This window comes from Scyliorhinus torazame, chromosome 12 (genome assembly GCF_047496885.1).
Source record: "Scyliorhinus torazame isolate Kashiwa2021f chromosome 12, sScyTor2.1, whole genome shotgun sequence".
In the NCBI taxonomy this organism is placed as follows: domain Eukaryota; kingdom Metazoa; phylum Chordata; class Chondrichthyes; order Carcharhiniformes; family Scyliorhinidae; genus Scyliorhinus; species Scyliorhinus torazame.
The window spans coordinates 28,023,052-28,046,857 of record NC_092718.1 but is presented as its reverse complement, the minus strand read 5'-3'; the positions used below and the strand labels follow the sequence as shown (position 1 = coordinate 28,046,857).

The following is a 23,806-nucleotide window of genomic DNA, read 5'->3' as shown; positions in this document are numbered from 1 at the left end:
ACATTTGTATTCATTGATGAGATGTGGATGTCACTGACGAAGGCAGTATTTATTGCTTATTCCTAATAGTCTTTGAGAAGGTGGCGATGAGCCAACCATGCGGTGAAAGCACACCTGTACTGCTGCTGGAAGGGATGTTGTCAGGACCCATGGCCTTTTCAGTTTGTTGAGATCACATGATGTGAAGTGAGTTTAGTGACGATTGGCTCCCGGAATGGTGGGGGTCCCTGGAAGAGTCCAAGGTGAATCATCCAGTCGGCACTTCTGTCTGAAGGTGATTGCAAATGCTTCAGCTTTGCCTTCTGCACTCGTGTGCTGGGCTCCACCATCACTGAGAATGGGGATGTTCATGGGGATGTTCACGGAGTCTTCTCCTCCCGTTAGTAATTGCCCATCACCATTCAACCACAGGAAGAGCCAGGACTGCAGAGCTTTGATCTGACCCGTTGGTTGCAGCAGCAGTTAGCTCTGTCTATCACAGCTGCTACAGCTGGTTAACATATGTGTAATGGTGCATCATTGTTTCGGCAGGTTGACACCAATTTAAGGTGTGCCTCGTGCTGTTCCAGGCATGTTTTTCTCTGCTCTTCATTGATCGAGTGTGATCCCCTGGTTTGACGGTAATGATTGAGTGAGGGATCTGATGGGACATGATTTTGCAGATTCAGGAGAACATCCATCTCCTGCTGCTCATGGTCGACAGTGCCTCATGGATGCCCAGTTTTAGGCTACTTAATTTGTTCTGAATCTATTCCGTTTAACACAATGGAACTGGACAATGGTATTGTCAGTGATGATAACATTTCTACCAATACTGTCATGAGAAAATTCATCTGCAGGAGATAGATTGGTGAGGACAAAGTCAAGTAGGTTTTTCCCTCATGGTACAACCTGCCACAGACCCAGTCTGTCAGCCATTTCCTTCATACATAGAAACATAGAAAATAGAAGTAGTGGAGGCCATTCGGCCCTTTGAGCCTGCTCTGCCATTCATTATGATCATGGCTGATCATTAGGTTCAATACCATGATCCTGCCTTCCCCCCATATCCCTTGAACCCTTTAGCCCCAAGAGCTATATTTAATTCCTTCTTGAAATTACACAATGTTTTGGCCTCAACTACTTTCTGTGGTAGTGAATTCCACAGATTCACCACTCCCTGGGTGAAGAGATTTCTCCTCACCTCAGTCCTAAACTGTTTACCCCTTATCCTCAAACTATGACCCCTAGTTCTGGACACACCCACTATCCATGACTTGCCCACCTCAATCTTTAGTGATGCTATCAAGCACACCTTACTGATGGACACTTCAGCCCTATATCTAGAGTAAAGTAAAGTCACCATGGTCCCAGATGACCATAGGTTGCTTTCCCCGTTGAGAGGGAGTGCTGACTGGTGCTGATTTAACCTGAGGATCACCTTACGTCAGGCAAGGGACAAGATAGAGAAAGCGGACCTTCATGAATTAGAGTACATCCTGTCCCTTTGCTATTCTCAGTGCTTCTTCCACATAGTGTTCAAGAAGGAGGAGTACTGAGGAAGTGCAGCACTTGGTATTCAATAGGAGGCTTACTTGCCCATCTGTGACCTGATACCATGGGCCCTCAGTCAATGTTAAGGATTCCCACTGCCTCTGCCTCCTGACTCTGTACCACTGTGCCAGCATTTCTCATGGGATGAGGGCATACTCGGGGTTGGTCATGGAGGAGCCTGGTAAGTTAACTTAAAGGTAGAATGTGTGAGAATGATTGTGTCAGGCTGTTGCTGAACTAATTTGTGGGACAGTCCCCCAATTTTGGCACACGTCTCCAGACTTTAGTGAGGAGAAATTTGCAGGGTTGGTGGTGTGTCTTTGTTCTGTCCAGCGCTTAGGTTGATACCAGGTAACCTGATTGGTTTTATTCTTGTGATTTGTGGTGGTTTGGTACAACTAAGTAACTTGCCAGGTCATTTCAGAGTCATCATATTTCTGTTGGTCTGGAATCACATATACGTAAGGATGGAAGCTTCCCTTTCCTAAAGTGCATTAGTGAAGCAGATGACCATCATTACTGATATGAGATTTTTATACCAGGATTAATTAATTAATTGAATTCCCTATTTGCTGTGGAGGATTTGAATGTGCCTCTGGATCATTAGTTCAGACCCCTAGATTACTAATGAATAACATAACCACCATTATGCCACTATCCCACAATGAATATGTGGCAAGTTAAGTGGCTCACATTATTGATGGACAGTTTCTGCTGATTTTATGGCATTTTCATGATCTAACACCATATGATGATGAATTGGCCTATTGCAAATGCACAATAATAGTCCAAAATCCCGTTGTCCGTATTGTGGGATACCGGGTGTACGACTTGAGTTGCGCGTCAGCACCCTGCGGATGTCCTGACGTGTGAACCTCCATGGGAATTTCTCAGGAAGTTTAAACTTCCAGCAGCATTCCTGCTACGCGGAAGATTTGGACAAATGCATTCTGATTGAGAGCCTGGGTTCCCATTGGTCAAGTTCATCCCGTAAATGGTTTTAACAGCGTTGTTGATGAAAAGTGTGTAATAAATTCGGTTTTAAATAGGGATCAGGTCAAGGCAACCAAGGGTCAGTGCAAATGAGTGGGGCCGGTGCTTACTGATTCCTGTTTAAAATAGAAATTAATGGAAAAATTCAAATTCTCACTGACAAGTGCGTGACCTCTTCACCATTACTTAGATGAGCCCGTGACCCTTCACACAATTTTATTGACTAACATGCTCCCTCTCATCATTCCACTGATAAGCTCTCACTCTTACTATTTCATTGCTCTGCTTCTCACCGTTGACAGTCAGTGCTGTCTTGTTGACAGAAATGAAGCCAGTCCCACTGACTAACATTGCCCATCTGCACTGTTCCATTGAGTGACATTGGTCCCTTCCGCTATCCCATTGATCTTAGTGCCCTCTCTCCTGTTCCATTGGCAAAGTGTTGCCCTCTCTCAACCTCGAATGCCAAAGATATCAATGGTGATAGAGGCATCTGCATCTTTAAAAGACACCCTATCAAAATGTTGCGAATGCAGTTTGTATCAGATGGTGCTGTGCTGCAGGTTTATCAGAAACATGTTGAACTGCAGAAATCCTCTCCCAGAAGTCATTAAAGCATCATCACTCACCCTGCGCTGTGATAGGAATGCAAAGCTGTGAAACAATTTGATTTTCTGACTTCTTTGCTGTTGAATTGAGCAAGTAAATTTCTTGTCAACGTCTTTCCGCAGACTATCCCCAAAGTCCTGGACAGGCTGTCCCCAGCATTCTCCATCAACCATTGCTGCTTCTTGGTGCAGAAGTCCAGGGAGGCAACGGCACGGGTGGTGGTGTGGCGAGAGATTGGGATTCTCCGAAGCTACACCATGGAGAGCACTTACTGTGGCTGTGATCAGGGCAAATACAAGGTGAGTGGAAGAACTCGAGGTCCATTGGCTCCAGTCCCACTAAATAGGAGCTCGAGCCTTCTCAACAATGCCAGTGGGTCCGTTTTTCAGGTGCAGGTAATTCCAAACAAGGAGACATGGAATCAGAAGAGACAGCCAAAGATTTCCAAATGAATTGGACAATATGTGCATTTGGGCAGTAGAGTACAAGATTACTTTTGATGGGGATAAGTGAAAAGTGTTACGATCTGGTTAGGGACCATGAATTTTTTATTTAATGAAGATAAAGTTTGAAATGCAAGGAAGTAAGAGAATAAAGCCACAGGATGCCATGGTTATAAACAAACAAAATAAACTTTACTGTATAGTTAAAAGAGTAAAACAATTTACAATATCTACCTTAAACATTATCATTCAGAATTAACATGAGGTACATGTGAATTAGTAGGCAAACTGTGGTTGAACGCACTACACTGCACAATAAATGGCAGAGGCGACCAAGACAGAGTCCATGGATTGCTTAGCAACCCACCCGGATGTCAGTGTCCTCTGTGAATTACATAATCTCCTTAAAACTCTGTCTCCCTTATGAGGGATTTCAAGTTTTTACTTTAGAACATCTAGCTTCTGATTTCCCTCCAAATGTTGCTATGCCTCAAACTGCCTCAATGACTGCTCACTTCCTCATGACTTAGGTCACAATTTATTAGCCATGTCCCGCTGGAATGGGAACGGGACACGGCCGGTTGACCCTGGGAGAGGCCTCTGGTCGGACTTCCGACGGCTTTTACGCCTCTCGAGATATCGTGAGACGTTGCGATCTGGATCTCGCCCATAATTGACCCCTCTAAATCCGCCCAGAATGGACTCTGTTTAGTTTTCGTTAAATCGTGCCCTTAATCTTTTCTCTGAAGAATGTGTTCCACAGGCTTCTTGTGATTGTAGTCAAACACCAACTGAGGGACACAACTTCAGCTCTTCAGCCATACCAGAACACCCCATGCTCCAAAGGGTACCTTTGCTCCAGTGGCCCACAGCCTGGAATCACCAACTTTCTATTGCCCTTTCAGGTCTCCAGGGCTTCACCTGAGCCCTCACTACCTGGAACCTGTCAACAGCAGCATTTTTGCTGCCTGGAGTGTCTTTCTTTGCTTCTTTCCACAGCAGTTTCTCACCCCAGTGATTCCTGCTGATATCTCCTCCTGGTGTTCTCCTCCCACCTGTGGTCTCCTCAGGGTGGCTCCTTCCCTGGAGGTCTCCTTTTCTTTCGGGCATCCTCCTGCACCCAGCTCAGAACAACATCATAATTGCTGCCCCAGTACACAGCTGAGTAGGATCAGGGTCTCTAGATTGATCAGGCAAGTCCCAGTGAGAGGCGAGTGGCGGTGGGATGGGGCGAGGCGGGTCTTGTTCATGAGAACTGAGGGGGTGGGATTTCTGCTGAGAGAGACCTTGCCATTATCGATGGGAGGGGCCCCACCTTGGGCCATGGGAAGCTCAACAAGGAAGGCCATCCTGCCAAGCCTGAAGAGAGGCAGCCAAAATGTACTGGACGATATCCCAGTGGGGGCAGTGAGCCCTCTAACCACCAGATAAAATTCCAGCAATGGCAGGAAGATACCCTTAGTTGACCAATTGAGAGCATCACTGGCCTTTGGTTGGGATGGCTGTCATAATCATAGAATTTACATTGCTGAAGGAGGCCACTCGGCCCATCGAGACTGCACCGGCTCTTGGAAAGAGCACCCCACTTAAGCCCACACCTCCAGCCTATCCCCATAAACCATTAACCCCACCTAACCTAAAGGCAATTGATCATGGCCAATCCACCTAACCTGCACATCTTTGGACTGTGGGAGAAAACCGGAGCACCCGGAGACAACCCATGCAGACACGTGGAGAACGTGCAGACTCCGCACAGGCAGTGACCCAAGCTGGGAATTGAACCTAGAACTCTGGAGCTTTGAAGCAGCTGTACTAACCACTGTGCTACCGTGACCCCACTGTCCTCAACCTTCCCCCCCCCACCCTTGCTGAGTTAATTGCCTGGAGTTGAGAAGAGAACAGGTACCTCACCCCCCTCCCTACTGCCTTCCTCCTGCTTCAACCTCCTCCCTAGCCTTAAAGCCCACAGCCTGGGTCTCATTACATTTTGGCCATCGAATGAGACAGTCAGAGATTTCTGGCTAAAATTCATCAGCACGATATCTACTCACCTTTTCTGGTGCATCAAGGTCACTGCAATGGCATTTTTACTTTGTGATGCCTGCAAATTAGGCAGGATCCTGTTTCACCTAAGTTCTGGTGCACGATGCCTAGATCACCATTACAGATCGGATCTGGGAACTCCTGTTAATATTTGTGTTGATGATGCTGCAAGACCATTAAGATACATGCTCATGAAAATGGGGGCGTGGTTCAGGACTGTCCAAAGCCTGTGATTAATGCTCCCAGTGCACCAATGGTAACCGCAACAAAACACAAAATGAGCCAGAACCATTTCCAGCATCCAGTGACATTGGCAGAACTGGTTTCAACCTTATTATCTGCAGTCTGAAAATCTTTGAACAGTGATTGCTAAAATTAGGAGAGGGGATTTTGGAATAGTGAATTTTTCCTTGCACACGGACATTACTGGGTCTCACCTCTGACAGCCCTGTGGCCTGGGACTGGAAAATGTTGACCTTGGGGCATCTGGACCTGTAGAAGTTTGGTAAGAACCATTTTCTTGCAATCACACTCAGTGAGGCACAGTGCCTCCAACGGGCATCACCCATGGGATAGTCAATTTCTCTTCAACAGGGTGGCAAAATGGTGCCTTCACCGAGCTGATAATCCAGAGACCATGACTGGGGGCATGGGTTTGAATCCCGCTATGGCAGCTGATGGAATTTCAAATCAATTAATTGATCATTGACAAATTGAGAACCATCTTGGTAATGGTCAGCATGAAGCCATCGCCAATTGCCATGAAAAACCTATCTCTTTCAGGAATGCTCTTTAGGGAAGAAAATCTGCCATTGTTAGTTAGTTTGGTCTACATGTGACTCCAGGCCCACAGCGATGTGGGTGTCTTTTAACTGCCACTCATTTCAAGAGTGTGGTATTATCAGGTATTGCAGTACCCGAGAGGCTGAAGACCATTGGTTAAACCTAGGAGTTTACCATTGGCTGTTTTGTATGTAGCTCCGCCCTGACAGGCAGGGTATAAGAACCGGTGCCCTCCCAACAGCCCGCATTCTGTACCGAAGCTGCTGGGGAACAGTTCTAGTCTATTAAAGCCTTCAGTTATGTTACTACCTCGTTTTAATAGTAATTGATCGTGCATCAAAGGGTAATTAGGGATGGGCAACAAGTACAAGCCTTTCCAGCAATCCACATCCCATGAAGGAATTAAAAATGCATCACATTGTCTTGCATCTTTGAATTTGTCGATATATATGTTTCTGGAACATACCTCTTCATTCACCTGAGGAAGGAGCAGTGCTCCGAAAGCTAGTGTTTGAAACAAACCTGTTGGACTTTAACCTGATGTTGTAAGACTTCTTACTCTTCTAGATGGTGGCCGTGGGTTTAGAAGGTGCTGCCTAACAATCTTGGTGAGTGGGAACTCAATCGTTAATTTTATTTAAGAAGGGCTCCTTCAATGAGACAGGCAGAACGTCCTCAGTAGGTTCACGCCCAGTTAGCTAGGCAAAACATCCTTGTCCCAAGAACATTCAGTTCCTCTATCCAGGAAAAAAAAATCATTGTTCTATATCAAACCTGATGCTTGGCAGGATCTTATTGTTTGTCCACGAGTTATTCTGAAAAAGGTTAGAGTTTTATTGGAGGTGCAGATATTAAATATTTATTTTATAGAGCATTGGCAATGAGCTATCATGTTCAGGAAAGCATCCTTCATATCAAAGTGAGAGGCGCAGCGGACGCTGCTATCAATAACTCTTTACACTTTATATTTGATGGAAACATCGGGCATCAATAATGAATGCAAGTTAGTGCAGAGCAAATTGTGTCATCTCTTCAGCCCCAAGGGTGCACTGTGGTTGATAATGAATTGTTTCACTTGTAAAGGGATAATCCCATCTGCAATTTCATCCCCGTAAGAGTTCCATAGAAGGCAAATGAGCCCCCGACAGTATTCTATTTGGTCAGAGACTGTGGGGTAGAAATTTCTCTGAGCCCATGGTCAGGTGCGGAACCAAGGCAGTGCCAACTACATCTGCCCTAAACAGGACACCTGGAGAGATCCCAAAACTGGGCCTTAACCCTCATTAACATTATTTGGAGGACCTGTTGTGACTTTCTGCGCCTCCAGGGGTAACCTGGAACACATGGAGCTGGAGGGAAATCTTTGGGGTGGGGGAGGGGTGGATGGGGTGACCGGCAATGAAGGAGTTTGAGTTATTGGAATTGGGGCAGCTCACTGCCTCCTCCTGACTACACAGGATTTAAAAAAGAATCATACCTGTAGAATTTGTGGCGGGATAGCCTGGTTTCTGCTCTGCACATCGCTGAGAAATGTTTGCCAGCGTGCCATGTTTAAGAGTTAAACTTCTCAACTACATCGGGGGAATCTCCGTTTCTGAGACTAAGTGTTGACGCCAACGCAGAATCCGAGGACTTTCACGACAGCAAAACTGTCGCCGCCCCTGGATCGATTCAGCGACGTTTGAGGAGCTAGAACCGTCAGCCCGTGGAACACAATCGATTCTAATGTGAAACGGTGCAGGATTCGCCGGTTACACGATTGACACCGAGGAGGCTGACAAGCTGCAGCCGCATATCCGCACTTCACTCCTCACACACACCAGCCCAGCCAGCAAGATGGCAGTAAAGGGAGTGGCACCAAGGTTCGCGGACGCCGAGCTGGAGACCCTCTCGGACGCCGTGGAGAGGAGGAGGGCGACCCTGCATCCCAGCCCGGGAAGGAGGCTGGCAGCCGCCAATGTTTGCCGTGTCTGAGCGCAGGTGGCAGAGGCGGTCAGCACTGGGCAACGGCCATCACGGCCGCAGAAAACTGCACGACTAACTCGAGGTGGCCAGGGTGAGTAGGAAGATGTCCTGGCACCGCCCCATATGTTTTTGGTAAAATGCAGGGGACTGTGAGGAAGAACTTTTTAACACAGCAAATGGCAATGACCTGGAATTGGTTGAGAGTGATCGAATTGGGGATGATCAATAATTTCAAAAAATAAGCTGTGGGCGGCACAATAGTTAGCACTGCTGCCTCACAGCGCCAGCGACCCAGGTTCAATTCCGGCCTCGGGTGACTGTGTGGTGTTTGCACTTTCTCCCCGTGTCTGTGGCGTTTCCTCTGGGTACTTCGGTTTTCTCCCACAGTCCAAAGATGTGTAGGTTAGGTGGGGTTATTAGGATAGGGCATGGCGCGGGCCTAGGCAGGGTGCTCATTCAGAGGGTCGGTGCAGGTTCGATGGGCCAAATGGCCTCCTTCTGCACCGTAGTAATTCTACGGTTCTATTCTATTCTGTGGCTGGACACGTGGGAGAAATAAGCTTTCAGGGCTCCAGGGACAGAGCGCTGAATAGGCCTGAATGGATTGATCTAAAGAGAATCGATATGAAAAGTTTAGAGGAAGATATAGAGGCAGCACGGTAGCACAGTGGTTAGCACAGTTGCTTCACAGCTGCAGGGTGCCAGGTTCGATTCCCGGCTTGGGTCACTGTCTGTGTGGAGTCTGCACGTTCTCCCCGTGTGTGCGTGGGTTTCCTCCGGGTGCTCCGGTTTCCTGCCACAGTCCAAAGATGTGCAGGTTAGGTGGATTGGCCATGATAAATTGCCCTTAGGTTAGGTGGGGTTACTGGTTTACGGGGATAGAGTGGAGGTGTGGGCTTAAGTGGGATGCTCTTTCCAAGAGCCGGTGCAGACCTGATGGGCCAAATGGCCTCCTTCTGCACTGTAAATTCTATGATAATTTCTTTGATGTCGATGGAAGATTTTAACACAGAGGATAGTGGGTGCCTGCAACTCGCTGCCGGAAGAGGCGGTGGAAGCAGGTACTATAGTGATGTTTAAGTGGCGTCTTGATAAATACACGAATGGCATGCCAATAGAGGGATACGGAGACTGAAAATGTAGAAGGTTTTAGGTTAGACGGGCAGCATTGTCGGCGCAGGCTTGGAAGACCAAAGCTGTACTTTTCTTTGTTCTTTGTTCTTCTTTGAAACCGATGGGTCAAACAGCCTCCTTCCGCACTGTAGGATTTTTATGATTCTATTCTGTAGCTGCACACTTGGGAGAAATAAACTTTCAGGGCTCCAGGGGAATAGGCCTGAATGGATTGCTCTAAAGAAAGTCGGTATGAACTCGATGGGTCACATGGCCTCCTTTTTGTGCCATCATAGTACTACGGTGCAATGCTATGATATCAAATGCCTAATGCTTCTTTACATGGCTACCTGGGATGCCACAAAGACGGATGACCCAATTATCTGACTTTTGTCTGGTATCAGATGGGTGTAGGATGTTGGTCAGCCCAGGTGATTTGTTATGTTCTAGGTAAAACATAAACGGCTTCCTTGTGGTGCACTTGACAAAGGAAGGTTCAGACGTGGAGATAACTTCAACACGTTTATTAAACTATTTACACTTCTATTACTCGGGTTCGACACTACTGCTAATCCTACTATAGCTACCCAGACTGACTAACCAGTTGCTGCAATCCACGTGGTGGGTGTAATATTGAATCAAACCTGTATCTCTACTCACTGACTGTCTCCAATGGAAAGAGGCAGATCATGTGTGTGGTGTCCTTTATATATGGGTTGGTGTAATGCCCTCCTGTGGTTGTGTCACCTCTGTGTGTATCGTGAATGTCCATTGGTCGTGTCCTATCTAACTGATCTATTGGTTGAGTGTGTGTGTGTGTGTGTGATGTCTCTTGTGCTCCCTCTAGTGTCTAGCTAGTCTACATGCATTTACATTGATGCACATCACCACACCAGGTTGGGCGCATTAACCGATTTTATGCCAACAAAACAAGCACAATAGGGTAGTTATTACCCGTATGACTTTACTAAAGTACATCACATGTTAAATTATATTTGGAGCATATGTTGAGCACATAACAAATGGGCTCAGATCCTGCAATGATTATTTATAGATCACTAATAGGTCATGTGTAAATCCTGCATTAAATGTTAATCTTGTATATATCACATATGGATTACTCAGGTCTACTTACCACAGCGCAACTTCAGCAGGGAAGTGTGGAAAATCAGGTACAATAGCTGTTACCTTTCCCTTTGTGATTTGTGACATTTCTTGAGTGCCAGCAGCCATCAACTACATCTATGCAAATAAACCTTGACGCTCCGAATGATGGTGCGTTGCTGTCATTCAATTCTGTCGGAGCTTGTGGGTGGGGTGGGGTGGGGGGTGGTGGCAAAGGGGTGGATGGATGAGGATTTAAAGTTGAAATCACTCCTGATTCTACTGCTTTAGAAAAAAAAGATTATCCCCAGCTGCCCAAAGGCAGGTGAGTGAGGTAACCTTACTGGGCAGGGGAGCAATCTCAAACGACGTCCGCTTAAGTGATATAAATGAGGCTACTCCTAGCAAATCACTTGGAGCAGATTGTAGGGGCAGATTGGGGGCGTGACCTAATAGACATGCTGCACCCGGAAAGCATCTCGCTGCAGTTCAGCGTGGCCGATAAAAGCCAGCAGACCCCACTCCCGGGATCTACCCGGCTCACAATGCCTCGTGAGATCTAACGTGATCTCACGGGACATTGCGATGTGAATCCCGCCCATTGGGGTGGGAGCACTTTTTAACAAATCTGCATATTAAAGCGAGACTGCTAGCCTCACTTTAATGTGCAGATTTCTGAGTTACCCGAGGCGTGGGATCTATTCCCTTGGCCTCGGAGACCTCCACAAACAGGGACTAGATGGAACGACACTCGTGGGAGTCTCCCAGGGGATCGGTGCATGCCCTTTGGCCAGAGTGTTATCCTGAAACTGCTGATGCCACCTGGGCACCCTGGCACTGCCAAGCTACCCTGGCACTGCTAACTGAAAGGGGCACTGTCAGTGTGCCAGTTTGGCACTGCCAAGCTGGCACTTTTTGCATGGTGCGGGTGCTCTGTGGGGGTGTAAGGGCGTGGGGACCCTCCCATAGTGTGTTGGGGCTTAGGGGGAATCGGGGGTCTCTTCAGGGACCTTGAAGATCAACGATGTCACAATCACTCACTACACTGAGGAGTTCCAATGGGCAGAACACCTCAATGCTGAAAATGATCCCATGTGTAGCCTCTGCCGCGCGTTCCCCATTGAGGCCTCCGATCAAATGCGAGTTGCGTTTTATAGTCTTGTGTTTCTCACCGCTGTGAGGGGCCAGAAACACGCGGCTGAACACGCTCGCAATGGAACTTTGTTCCCATTTTGTTAAATCGCACCCCAAAGTCCTGATCTGTTGATGTTGCAGCCAGATTATGTTTCCAGGTAGAAAATGTCACCCTTTGTGTAGACCACACATGAGGGCAGAGATTCCCGAAGATTAGATTAGAAATCCTGGGGGGGGTGTTAGTGCTCTTTGGGGGGGTTTAAACTAATGCAGCAGGGGCATGGGAACCTGGATTGTAGTTTTAGGGTACGGGAGATTGAGAGTATAAAGGTCAGGAGCACAGATTTGACTTCGCAGGAGGGGGCCAGTGTTCAGGTAGGTGCTTTGAAGTGTGTCTACTTCAATGCCAGGAGTATACGAAATAAGGTAGGGGAACTGGCAGCATGGGTTGGTACCTGGGACTTCGATGTTGTGGCCATTTCGGAGACATGGAAAGAGCAGGGACAGGAATGGTTGTTGCAGGTTCCGGGGTTTAGGTGTTTTAGTAAGCTCAGAGAAGGAGGCAAAAGAGGGGGAGGTGTAGCGCTGCTAGTGAAGAACAGTATTACGGTGGCGGCGAGGATGCTAGATGGGGACTCTTCTTCCGAGGTAGTATGGGCTGAGGTTAGAAACAGGAAAGGAGAGGTCACCCTGTTGGGAGTTTTCTATAGGCCTCCAAATAGTTCTAGGGATGTAGAGGAAAGGATGGCGAAGATGATTCTGGATAAGAGCGAAAGTAACAGGGTAGTTATTATGGGAGACTTTAACTTTCCAAATATTGACTGGAAAAGATATAGTTCGAGTACATTAGTTGGGTCGTTTTTTGTACAATGTGTGCAGGAGGGTTTCCTGACACAATATGTTGACAGGCCAACAAGAGGCGAGGCCACATTGGATTTGGTTTTGGGTAATGAACCAGTCCAGGTGTTAGATTTGGAGGTAGGTGAGCACTTTGGGGACCACAATTCGGTGACGTTTACGTTAGTGATGGAAAGGGATAAGTATACCCCGCAGGGCAAGAGTTATAGCTGGGGGAAGGGCAATTATGATGCCATCAGACATCATTTGGGAGGGGTAGGTTGGAGAAGTAGGCTGCAAGTATTGGGCACACTGGATATGTGGAACTTGTTCAAGGAACAGCTACTGCGTGTTCTTGATAAGTACGTACCGGTCAGGCAGGGAGGAAGGCGTAGAGCGAGGGAACCGTGGTTTACCAAAGAAGTGGAATCTCTTGTTACGAGGAAGAAGGAGGCCTATGTGAAGATGAGGTGTGAAGTTTCAGTTGAGGCGCTTGATAGTTACAAGGTAGCGAGGAAGGATCTAAAGAGAGAGCTAAGATGAGCAAGGAGGGGACATGAGAAGTATTTGGCAGGTAGGATCAAGGAAAACCCAAAAGCTTTCTATAGGTATGTCAGGAATAAAAGAATGACGAGGGTAAGAGTAGGGCCAGTCAAGGATAGGGATGGGAAGTTGTGTGTGGAGTCTGAAGAGATAGGCGAGATACTAAATGAATATTTTTCGTCAGTATTCACTCAGGAAAAAGAGAATGTTGTGGAGGAGAATGCTGAGACCCAGGCTATTAGAATAGATGGCATTGAGGTACGTAGGGAAGAGGTGTTGGCAATTCTGGACAGGCTGAAAATAGATAAGTCCCTGGGGCCCGATGGGATTTATCCTAGGATTCTCTGGGAAGCCAGGGAAGAGATTGCTGAGCCTTTGGCTTTGATTTTTATGTCATCAGTGGCTACAGGAATAATGCCAGAGGACTGGAGGATAGCAAATGTGGTTCCTTTGTTCAAGAAGGGGAGTAGAGACAACCCCGGCAACTATAGACCGGTGAGCCTCACGTCTGTTGTGGGTAAAGTCTTGGAGGGGATTATAAGAGACAAGATTTTTAATCATCTAGATAGGAATAATATGATTAGGGATAGTCAGCATGGCTTTGTGAAGGGTAGGTCATGCCTCACAAACCTTATCGAATTCTTTGAGAAGGTGACTGAACAGGTAGACGAGGGTAGAGCAGTTGATGTGGTGTATATGGATTTCAGTAAAGCGTTTGATAAGGTTCCCCACGGTAGGCTATTGCAGAAAATACGGAGGCTGGGGATTGAGGGTGATTTAGAGATGTGGATCAGAAATTGGCTAGCTGAAAGAAGACAGAGGGTGGTGGTTGATGGGAAATGTTCAGAATGGAGTTCAGTTACAAGTGGCGTACCACAAGGATCTGTTCTGGGGCCGTTGCTGTTTGTCATTTTTATAAATGACCTAGAGGAGGGCGCAGAAGGGTGGCTGAGTAAATTTGCAGATGACACTAAAGTCGGTGGTGTTGTCGACAGTGCGGAGGGATGTTGCAGGTTACAGAGGGACATAGATAAGCTGCAGAGCTGGGCTGAGAGGTGGCAAATGGAGTTTAATGTAGAGAAGTGTGAGGTGATTCACTTTGGAAGGAATAACAGGAATGCGGAATATTTGGCTAATGGTAAAATTCTTGGAAGTGTGGATGAGCAGAGGGATCTCGGTGTCCAAGTACAGAGATCCCTGAAAGTTGCCACCCAGGTTGATAGGGTTGTGAAGAAGGCCTATGGAGTATTGGCCTTTATTGGTAGAGGGATTGAGTTCCGGAGTCATGAGGTCATGTTGCAGCTGTACAAAACTCTGGTACGGCCGCATTTGGAGTATTGCGTACAGTTCTGGTCACCTCATTATAGGCAGGACGTGGAAGCTTTGGAACGGGTGCAGAGGAGATTTACCAGGATGTTGCCTGGTATGGAGGGAAAGTCTTATGAGGAAAGGCTGATGGACTTGAGGTTGTTTTCGTTAGAGAGAAGAAGGTTAAGAGGAGACTTAATAGAGGCATACAAAATGATCAGGGGGTTAGATAGGGTGGACAGTGAGAGCCTTCTCCCGCGGATGGAAATGGCTAGCACGAGGGGACATAGCCTTAAACTGAGGGGTAATAGATATAGGACAGAGGTCAGAGGTAGGTTCTTTACGCAAAGAGTGGTGAGGCCGTGGAGTGCCCTACCTGCAACAGTAGTGAACTCGCCAACATTGAGGGCATTTAAAAGTTTATTGGATAAGCATATGGATGATAATGGCATAGTGTAGGTTAGATGGCTTTTGTTTTTTGACTTCCCATGTCGGTGCAACATCGTGGGCCGAAGGGCCTGTACTGCACTGTATCGTTCTATGTTCTAGGTTCCCCACATTTCTGGGCCTGGAGCACGGAGACGTTGAATCTATCGGAATTGCTGGCATGCTCAATGTGGGCATGCACCATGAAGAGTGCAGGGAGGCTGCATATAAATTAAATGCAAGACCTAATAAATGTCTGGACATCATCGTCAATTAGCAGGCCTCTCAATTTCACAGCAGGGGAGCCTGAGTAGCACTCCAACTGCCCAGCAGACCTTTACAATAAAAATTATAATTTAGCAGTTACTCATTTGAATCCCTATTTGCACACAATTGCCCTTTCATTTACTGGACTCTTGTGGCCCTCCCACACACAGAGAAGTTAAGGAGGCACTTCAACCTCAGGCAGTCGAAATAATTGTTTTTTTTTGTTCATTTAGCAAAATATGAAAACAATTTCATTACTTTAGGCTGTGAACTGTGTTCCCTGGACGCACAAGAGAAAAGTATAGAAAAAGTGGAGCACATGCAAGAATAAACCCTGGTTACAAAAGCAGACAATACTGGGAATACTCAGCAGGTCAGGCAGCATCTGTGGAGGGAGGAACAGATCCATGATCTGATGCAGTTCTGGTGAAAGGTCATCAACTTGAAATGTTATCTCTGGCCCAGATCCTGGTCCCTGGGTCGGGTGACCCCAGAATGAGTGCAAAGGCTGTCAGATGCAGAGGCAGGCTGGGTGGAAAGATTGTCTCCATGCTTTGACATTGCACTTAAATAAATAAAAGAAGATTAAACAAAAATCATCCCTACCTTCTTCACCCCCCCCCCCCACATTCCCTATTCCCCATTTCCCCATCCACGTCAGCCTGTGCCAATTCATGCTCTCACCCAGCTTCATGGATCTTCATATACCCATCCCAATCTATGCCCTCCATTCACTACCTTTTGCTCTTACCCCCTTCATGACAACTCACCTAGTATCCTTGACAGCTCTGGCACTTTGTTGATGGCTGGACAGTTAGTTGAAGGATGAACAGTTCCTTGACAGCCTGACCATTCCTTGACTGCAGGATAGTCTCTGACAGCTGGACAGTTCCTTGACAGCCTGACAGTCCCTTGACAACTAAACAGTTCTGATGAGCTTGTGTGTAAAAAGTGCACAATCACATTCAATTTTAACAATGCTGAAGGATGCCTTAGGTTTCCCAAACGTGTCCCGGCACCCTCTCCAAAGGGCTATCCAAATGAATCCACAAAGTTCGAACCTCCTGTTACCGGTTCTAATCTGCACACTCCAGATTTCACACTCCTTGCCTCAAAGAATCCCAATTCAGTGGAGGCAGCTGGTGATTTAATTGGCCAGCTGCCTCTGCGAATTGCGCAGGCGTGAACCCTGACCCCCACTCCAGTCCCGTCACTGCAAAGATGGGAAACAGCGGGTTTGGGGGCTGGAATTAGGGTTTTGGGCCATTTCCGGGATTTTGCCATTACTGAGAGCCTCTCTCCGTAGATGTGGCTTGCCCTGCTGACCACTTCCAGTATTCTTTGCTTTACTTTCAAATTCCCAGCCTCCGCCTTTGCTATCGATTAAGCAATTGTATGTGTGTTTTGGGACTAAAAATAACCATCACTTTCATATTCGAGGGCTTGGTACAGACTTGTCCCATTACTTAAATATCCAACATACAATCTATCATATTCACTTAACTCTGCTGAATTGTGGATGCTCGAAATGTGCTGACTATTTTAATAATCTTTATTGTCACAAGTAGGCTTACATTAACAATGAGGTTACTGTAAAAATCCCCTAGTCGCCACATTCCGGCGCCTGTTCGGGTACACTGAGGGAGAATTCAGAATGTCCAATTCACCTAACAGCACGTCTTTCGGGACTTGTGGGAGGAAACCGGAGCACCCGGAGGAAACCCACGCAGACACGAGGAGAACGTGCAGACTCCTCACAGACGGTGTCCCAAGCCGGGAATCGAACCTGGGACCCTGGAGCTGTGAAGCAACAGTGCTAACCACTGTGCTACCGTGCTGCCCCACTGACTAAAAGCAATCGTGACAATTCACAACACAACTCGTGTGTCAAAACGCACACCTATAAACACTGAATTAAACAAGCCTCATTCTGGGATGTGGCTTCTGGCCCTTTGTCAGGAGTCCAGCCTTGCTTTTATAGTGCCATTGATTCAGCTTGCGGTAATTTTGACGAGATGGTTGCGGAACTGATTCTGTTTGTTCGAGTGAAAGAGAAACAGTGATTCTGTCCAATCGATGCTTGACTTTCTCTCTGTCTAAGATGGCACATTAATGCTTTTGTGTAGTTATCAGTCACAATTTTATATTGAGAGTTTCAACCTCTACAAAGTCTCCTTTCCAAAGCCCATAAGCACACAATTTACAGGCTGTTACCATTACATCAGCACACATCAATGTATCGCTTGTCAAAGTATTTCATAGAGACATTTGCTGTGAAGTAATGCTGGAATGGACAGGGTGATTCACTATTATCACTCCTTGATGTAGCTGGCTAATGCTCCCCTATATAGTTTGCAGAAAGGAACACCAACTGCTGCAAGAGTGGTTGACAGCATGTAACAGTGCTAATAAAACATCTCACCTGTAACAGGTGTCCTGTTGCATTCCTCTGGTTCCCGAAAAGGTACCAATCATACGACAAGGGCTGGTAAAACAATAGTGTGGGTTCTTCATTTGAAGGTTAGGCAGATAATGGCAACTGGGAGACTATGTCGGCGTGCCTGACCTGTAGACTGCCACTTTATCCTGTCGACAGAGTCATGGGATTATGCATCACACTCTGGCTTGTGATGGTTAGTGATGGACAACAGTTTGAAATATGTTCACCTTAAAGGTACAGGAGCATCGCAACATGGCCAGAATTTGTAATTACAACTGCAGGACCTTTAAGTTGGCAATGTTTGAATCCATTGTTTAGAGCTTGCTCCATATCAAATCATCCATAGACTATCTGAAAATATAAGTATTTTGTGGGTCAGTTTAATAACTGAACAGACATATTTAAACATGAGACTAGACATAGAACATACAGTGCAGACGGAGGCCATTCGGCCCATCGAGTCTGCACCGGCCCACTTAAGCCCTCACTTCCACCCTATCCCGTAACCCAATAACCCCTTCTAACCTTTTTGGTCACTAAGGGCAATTTATCATGGCCAATCCACCTAACCTGCACGTCTTTGGACTGTGGGAAGAAACCGGAGCACCCAGAGGAAATCCACGCAGACACGGGGAGAACATACTGACTCCGCACAGACAGTGACCCAACGGGGAATCGAACTTGGGACCCTGGCGCTGTGAAGCCACAGTGCTATCCACTTGTGCTACCGTGCTGCCCCTAAGTGAAAGATGTATCAGGATGAATATCCATTGTTTGCTGTTATTGGTATGTTAATTATGTTGTTAAAATACACAGGTGAAGGTCATTGTTGAATTAAGTTGCTAGAGTACATATAAAGAGAGACTACATGAATTTGGGGAAATTGGGTTTCCTTTTTAGTTTTTCCGTATTTACTACTCATCTTTTGGCTGGACTTTGGCCTCACGCTCCTGATTTTTGGCCAGCCAGTACGGAGGGCCGCAGACAGGGAGGAGGATCTCCTCGTAATCTTACTCACGGTCTGGCCATTTGCAGTTCCAGACAGCGGGCAGATGAGGGGGGGTTTCCCAGCCCAATTGCCTGCCCCTCAGCTGTGGCCACATTGACGGCGTGGTGGCCCTGGATAGAAAGCACTTAGTGAGCATTGCTTCACTTGAGGCGTTCTGCAACTGATGGGCACTGCGGGGACTAAAGTGCTTCATCAGCCCCCAAAATAACACTGAATTTAGTTTCAGGAGGTCCCTTTAGTGTTATGCCTTTTAAAACATTTTATTTAACTTATTAATTGGCCCATTTGTTTAATTGTTGTGCTCAAAAGAGTATAAAGGGAGAATGCTGAGACACTGGGCTGGTAGGTAGGAAGTGGGCATACGTCATGCTGAATTCTGCAAATAAACCGATTATCAAGTTAAGTAGTTGTGTCTCGTTTCATACTTCACCCATTAGTTTGGGATCAATATAACATTAACAATTGTCGGAGGAGTAGTAAGGAAAAGGATGAGGAATTGTCAATCCACCATGAAAGAAACCATTGGATCCTAGGATATTTTTTCAGTGTTGCTGTGAGAGGACGTATCACGTCCACTGAATATTGGCGGCTAAACATAATTGGACCCAGGACCACTTTAGGACCTACTCTAACCCCCCAGTATTGGTTGATGGAAGCTTAATGATGAATCTGGAGGTGGGGGGTGCCATTTGTATGTTATGGAGATCTGAACAAAAAATGAAGCAGCTGATGGCGTCTCTCCATAAATGATGCAGCTATAAATAGTGGTGTGAAGTCAGGTGGCTTGATCGCTTTAACATGTTTTAATAGCCAAGCAATTCAGTTTGAGTTTGTTATCCACAGGAGGCCCATGTCTGGCACCATGCATATGTCTTTGAAGATTGCAAATTGTTGTTGGTTCGGTCTAAAGTAATTATAAAAATATTCCGTTTTTTAACGGGTCTTTTTTAAATGGGTTTTCCCTGGAAAAGAGAAGACTGAAGGGTGACCTGATTGAGGTCTCTTTTAGGTTCTGAAAGGGTTGTATAGGGCTGACCAGATATTTCCACACATGGACGAGAACAAAACTAGGGGTGATAGATAACAAATCCAATAGCTAATTCCGTGACAGTTAGAGTGTGGATCTCACTATCACAAGGAGTGCCTGAGGTGAATAGCATAGACGCATTCAAAGGGAATCTAGATATACACATGATCAAGGACGTGTTGGTGGGTTAGATGGGCAAAGCTGGGAGGACACATGAGCACCAGCATGGACTGTTGGGCCAAATGGCCTGTCTCCTTGTTGTGAGTGCCGTGTGTTATGTGGTAGTGTTATGGGCGAGACATTTTCAGAACCTCAAAATGTATCATGGAGTAAGGTACTACGTGTTACATTCTCCACCCCCAAAAACTTCTGATCCTCTGAAAGAGCCATTGTTCACAACACTCTCCCCACTTAAACTAACATACTACACCGGAAAAGCAACAATCCTTCACTGTCTTTAAGTTCACAAAAGCCAATCCAATAGATACACTTTTATCCCCCTCGAGCCCCCAATTGTTATGGGCGAAGCATTTTCAGAACCCCAAAATGTATCATGGAGTTCAACCAACCTCTCCCTTTAATGGATTTGTTTCTTTTCCTAGCACACGGCTTTTTCCCTCGGTGTGGGATTACAATTATGGACACGTGGGTTTTTGAACACAAAACACTGTTTATTCCATGAACTCAACTTAACATCTTAAATAAACATTGGATCGCTTAACACCCCTTACTTCAAAGATAACTCAGAAAATATTGCAACAATAAATAATTCCTTAAAATGTTCCTTCATACTTCCAAGAAACTTAACACCTTTAAACAAAATCACATCAGGTTAAAGGCTTTACTTTAAATCACCCAAATGATCCAGAGCTAGTCTTTCATAGCAGAAATCCAGCTCACTGCAAAACATAGACACACACCTAGCTCTTTTCCAAACCAGAACTTCTCAAGCTGCTGTCGCAAACTGGCTTTCTACTTTTAAACTGCTCTCAGCAAAACCAGCCAGGCACTTTTTAGCTGCTCTCAGCAAAACCAGCCAGGCACTTTATAACTGAAACTTCAAAATGGCTGAACCGAGCTGAGCTCCACCCACTCTATGACATTACTGTTTTCTTAAAGGTACATTGCTTAAACATCCAGTTCTTAAAAGCACTCTCGCATGACAGTAGTGAGTCGTATATATTTTGCCAATATTGTCTCAGTCAATGGGGAGTCGAAGCCATCAGAGAGACGCTGAACAAGCTCAGCTCTTTAGTGCCATTTCAACATGATAGAAGTTGGAGACTGTATTGCAAAGATCAATTTTATGTTGAAAGGTAACTCAGGAAAAACACCGAAGTTACTTTGACTCTTCAGGACATTTAGTAAAACTACGAACCACTTGGTAGAATGCGCTGTCCCTCTACCCGTTGAATAATAAACATATGTTTGCTGATTTAGAATTTGAGCTTCAGTCATCCAGCCTATACATACATCTGCCGAAAGAAGACAAGGATGTTGCCAACTGGCAGGTGATATATGCCGGTAAGGCAAAAGGAGTAGCAAGAGTTCCCTGTTAAAGCCTGGATTCAGTTACATTTATTTAGGCATTGGATAGATAAAGGTACACACACTGTTGATAGGGTACAGGAGGGCTACCTAGAGAAGCAGTTGATGAGCTGAATAAATCGTGTCAAAATCTAAAGTTGAACGCTACTCAAAGAGTGAAGCAGCCAAGAGGTTGAATAAACTCGTTTTGTTCTCACTGGAACGACGGAGGTTGAGGGGCGACCTGATAGAGGTCTACAAAATTATGAGGGGCATAGACAGTGGATAGTCAGAGAATTTTTCCCAGGGTAGAGGTGTCAATGGCTAGGGAACATGGGTTTAAGATGCGAGGGGCAAGGTTTAGAGGAGATGTACGAGGCAAGGTTTTAAAACAGAGGGTAGTGGATGCCTGGAACTTGCTGCTGGAGGAGGTGGTGGAAGCAGGGACGATAGTGATAATTAAGGGGCATCTTGACAAATACATGAATAGGATGGGAATTGAGGGATACGGACCCTGGAAGTGTAGAAGATTTTAGTTTAGACGGGCAACATGGTCGACGCAGGCTTGGGGGGCCGAAGGGCCTGTTCCTGTGCTGTACATTTCTTTTGTTCTTTGAAGGCATTCTGCCGATGCAAAGTGTCTCAAAGTACTCTGGAGTGTTTTTCGGGGACCTTGTGGTGAGTTCCTGGGCTTGACAGGAAGGGTTTCTGTGTCTTCACAGAGATGTCCAACGAACACAAGAATTAGGAACAGGAGTCGTTCACATGGTCCGTCGAGCTTGTTCCGCCATCCAATACAATTATGACTGATCTTGGGCTTCATTTTCTCAATTTTCACACACATTCCCAATATTCTTTCATTCCCTGGCAGATCAAAAATCTGCCTATCCCAGCCTTAAATGTGTTTAGCAGGTGCAGGTGACGTCTATACACAAAGGCTGCAGTAGATGTGGGTGCTGCAGTGGCAGAGTCTCAGGATCTGCAGCACTACAGGGAGGCTGTACAGAGAAATCCTACAGTGCAAAAGGTGGCCATTTGGCCCATCGAGTCTGCACCAACCCTCTGAAAGAGCACCCTACCTAGGCCTGCACCCCCGTCCAATCCCTTTAACACCACCTAACCTGCACATCGTTGGACACTAAGTGGCAATTTAACATGGCCAACCCACCTAACCTGCACACCTTTGACTTTGGGAGGTTACCAGAGCACCCAAAGGAAACCCACGCAGGCACGGGGAGAAAGAGGGGTAGCTCTGAGTAATGCCTTCTGTTAACCTGAAGCTGGACTCCTCCATGCTCCCTGACAAAGATCTTCCTCTGAGTCCACTGGAGCAGAATCACCTGCCATTCTCTGATGAGCCAGCCCCAAGCCATTTCTTATCACTGACCTGGATGCAGTCCACTCATGCCAAAGACTCACCACATGCTGGTTGTTGTAATGTTCTTGTAGGGATGGCCTGATTTATATTACAAGAACACATGTAGCTAAAGCTATAAACAATTTATTAACATTAAGTGTGGGTCAAATATATACAAAACAACAGATGAATAACAGTATGAACATGCACAAGCAACCTCTCTCCCAGCTTCCTAGTCAGTCTGAGGTCAACTGACTCTGACATATATATATGGGGCTGTTTAGCACAGGGCTAAATCGCTGGCTTTTAAAGCAGACCAAGGCAGGCCAGCAGCACGGTTCAATTCCCCTAACAGCCTCCCTGAACAGGCGCCGGAATGTGGCGACTAGGGGCTTTTCACAGTAACTTCATTTGAAGCCTACTTGTGACAATAAGCGATTTTCATTTCATTTCATATGTATAAATTAATGCGACTCCTAGTGGTCAGTCGGTGAATTACAACACAACCATGATATCACTTCAGTCGCGAGTAGTTTTTAGATTGCATGCAGCTCCAATATTTGAGCTGGTGCCTGTGACCATCAAGTCAAGTGACAGGACCTCTCTCTTTATCTCCCTCCCCCTGGAGCTGTCGTGTCTGTGCATGTTGCAAAGCTTGGGTGCCTGAAAGCACAAATCCTGCCAGGGAATGGTGGGGTGTGGTGAGGTGTAAAGCAAGATGACCAAGGCGACACCAGCTACTGTCGGGGCAGCACGGTAGCATGGTGGTTAGCACAATTGCTTCACAGCTCCAGGGTCCCAGGTTCGATTCCCGGCTTGGGTCACTGTCTGTGCGGAGTCTGCACATCCTCCCCGTGTGTGCATGGGTTTCCTCCGGGTGCTCCGGTTTCCTCCCACAGTCCAAAGATGTGCAGGCTAGGTGGATTGGCCATGATAAATTGCCCTAAGTGTCCAAAGTTGCCCTTAGTGTTGAGTGGGGTTACTGGGTTATGGGGATAGGGTGGAGGTGTTGACCTTAGGTAGGGTGCTCTTTCCAAGAGCCGATGCAGACTCGATGGGCCGAATGGCCTCCTTCTGCACTGTAAATTCTATGACAACTGCTTGCTCATCAGGTGGCAGGATGAGGGAGAGCTAAGGGTTGAGGAGGGACATAAGGTGGGAACATATCATCATTCTGAATGTCTTCAGTGATGCCAGATGCCACGGGCTCAGTTGCAGTTGGCCCCATGATGGCGACCACGATCTCCTTCAAAGGGCTTAGGATTGCAGACATCCTTGTCCCGTGCTGGTTTTGACCTGCTCCCTTCTTCTCTGATCCACCTTGTCCTGCTTGAGAGAGGGAAGA

At 46.5% G+C, this 23,806-nt stretch overlaps 1 protein-coding gene across 1 annotated transcript in view; it reads left to right on the top strand.

Annotated features, from left to right (window-relative positions):
- Nucleotides 1-23,806, top strand: part of agbl1 (AGBL carboxypeptidase 1) — a 338,874-nt gene that overhangs the window by 230,285 nt on the left and 84,783 nt on the right. The window contains exon 21 of the mRNA XM_072470580.1: nucleotides 3,258-3,434. Within this exon, the coding sequence (XP_072326681.1) occupies nucleotides 3,258-3,434 (177 nt within the window). The remainder of the gene's footprint in view (nucleotides 1-3,257; nucleotides 3,435-23,806) is intronic.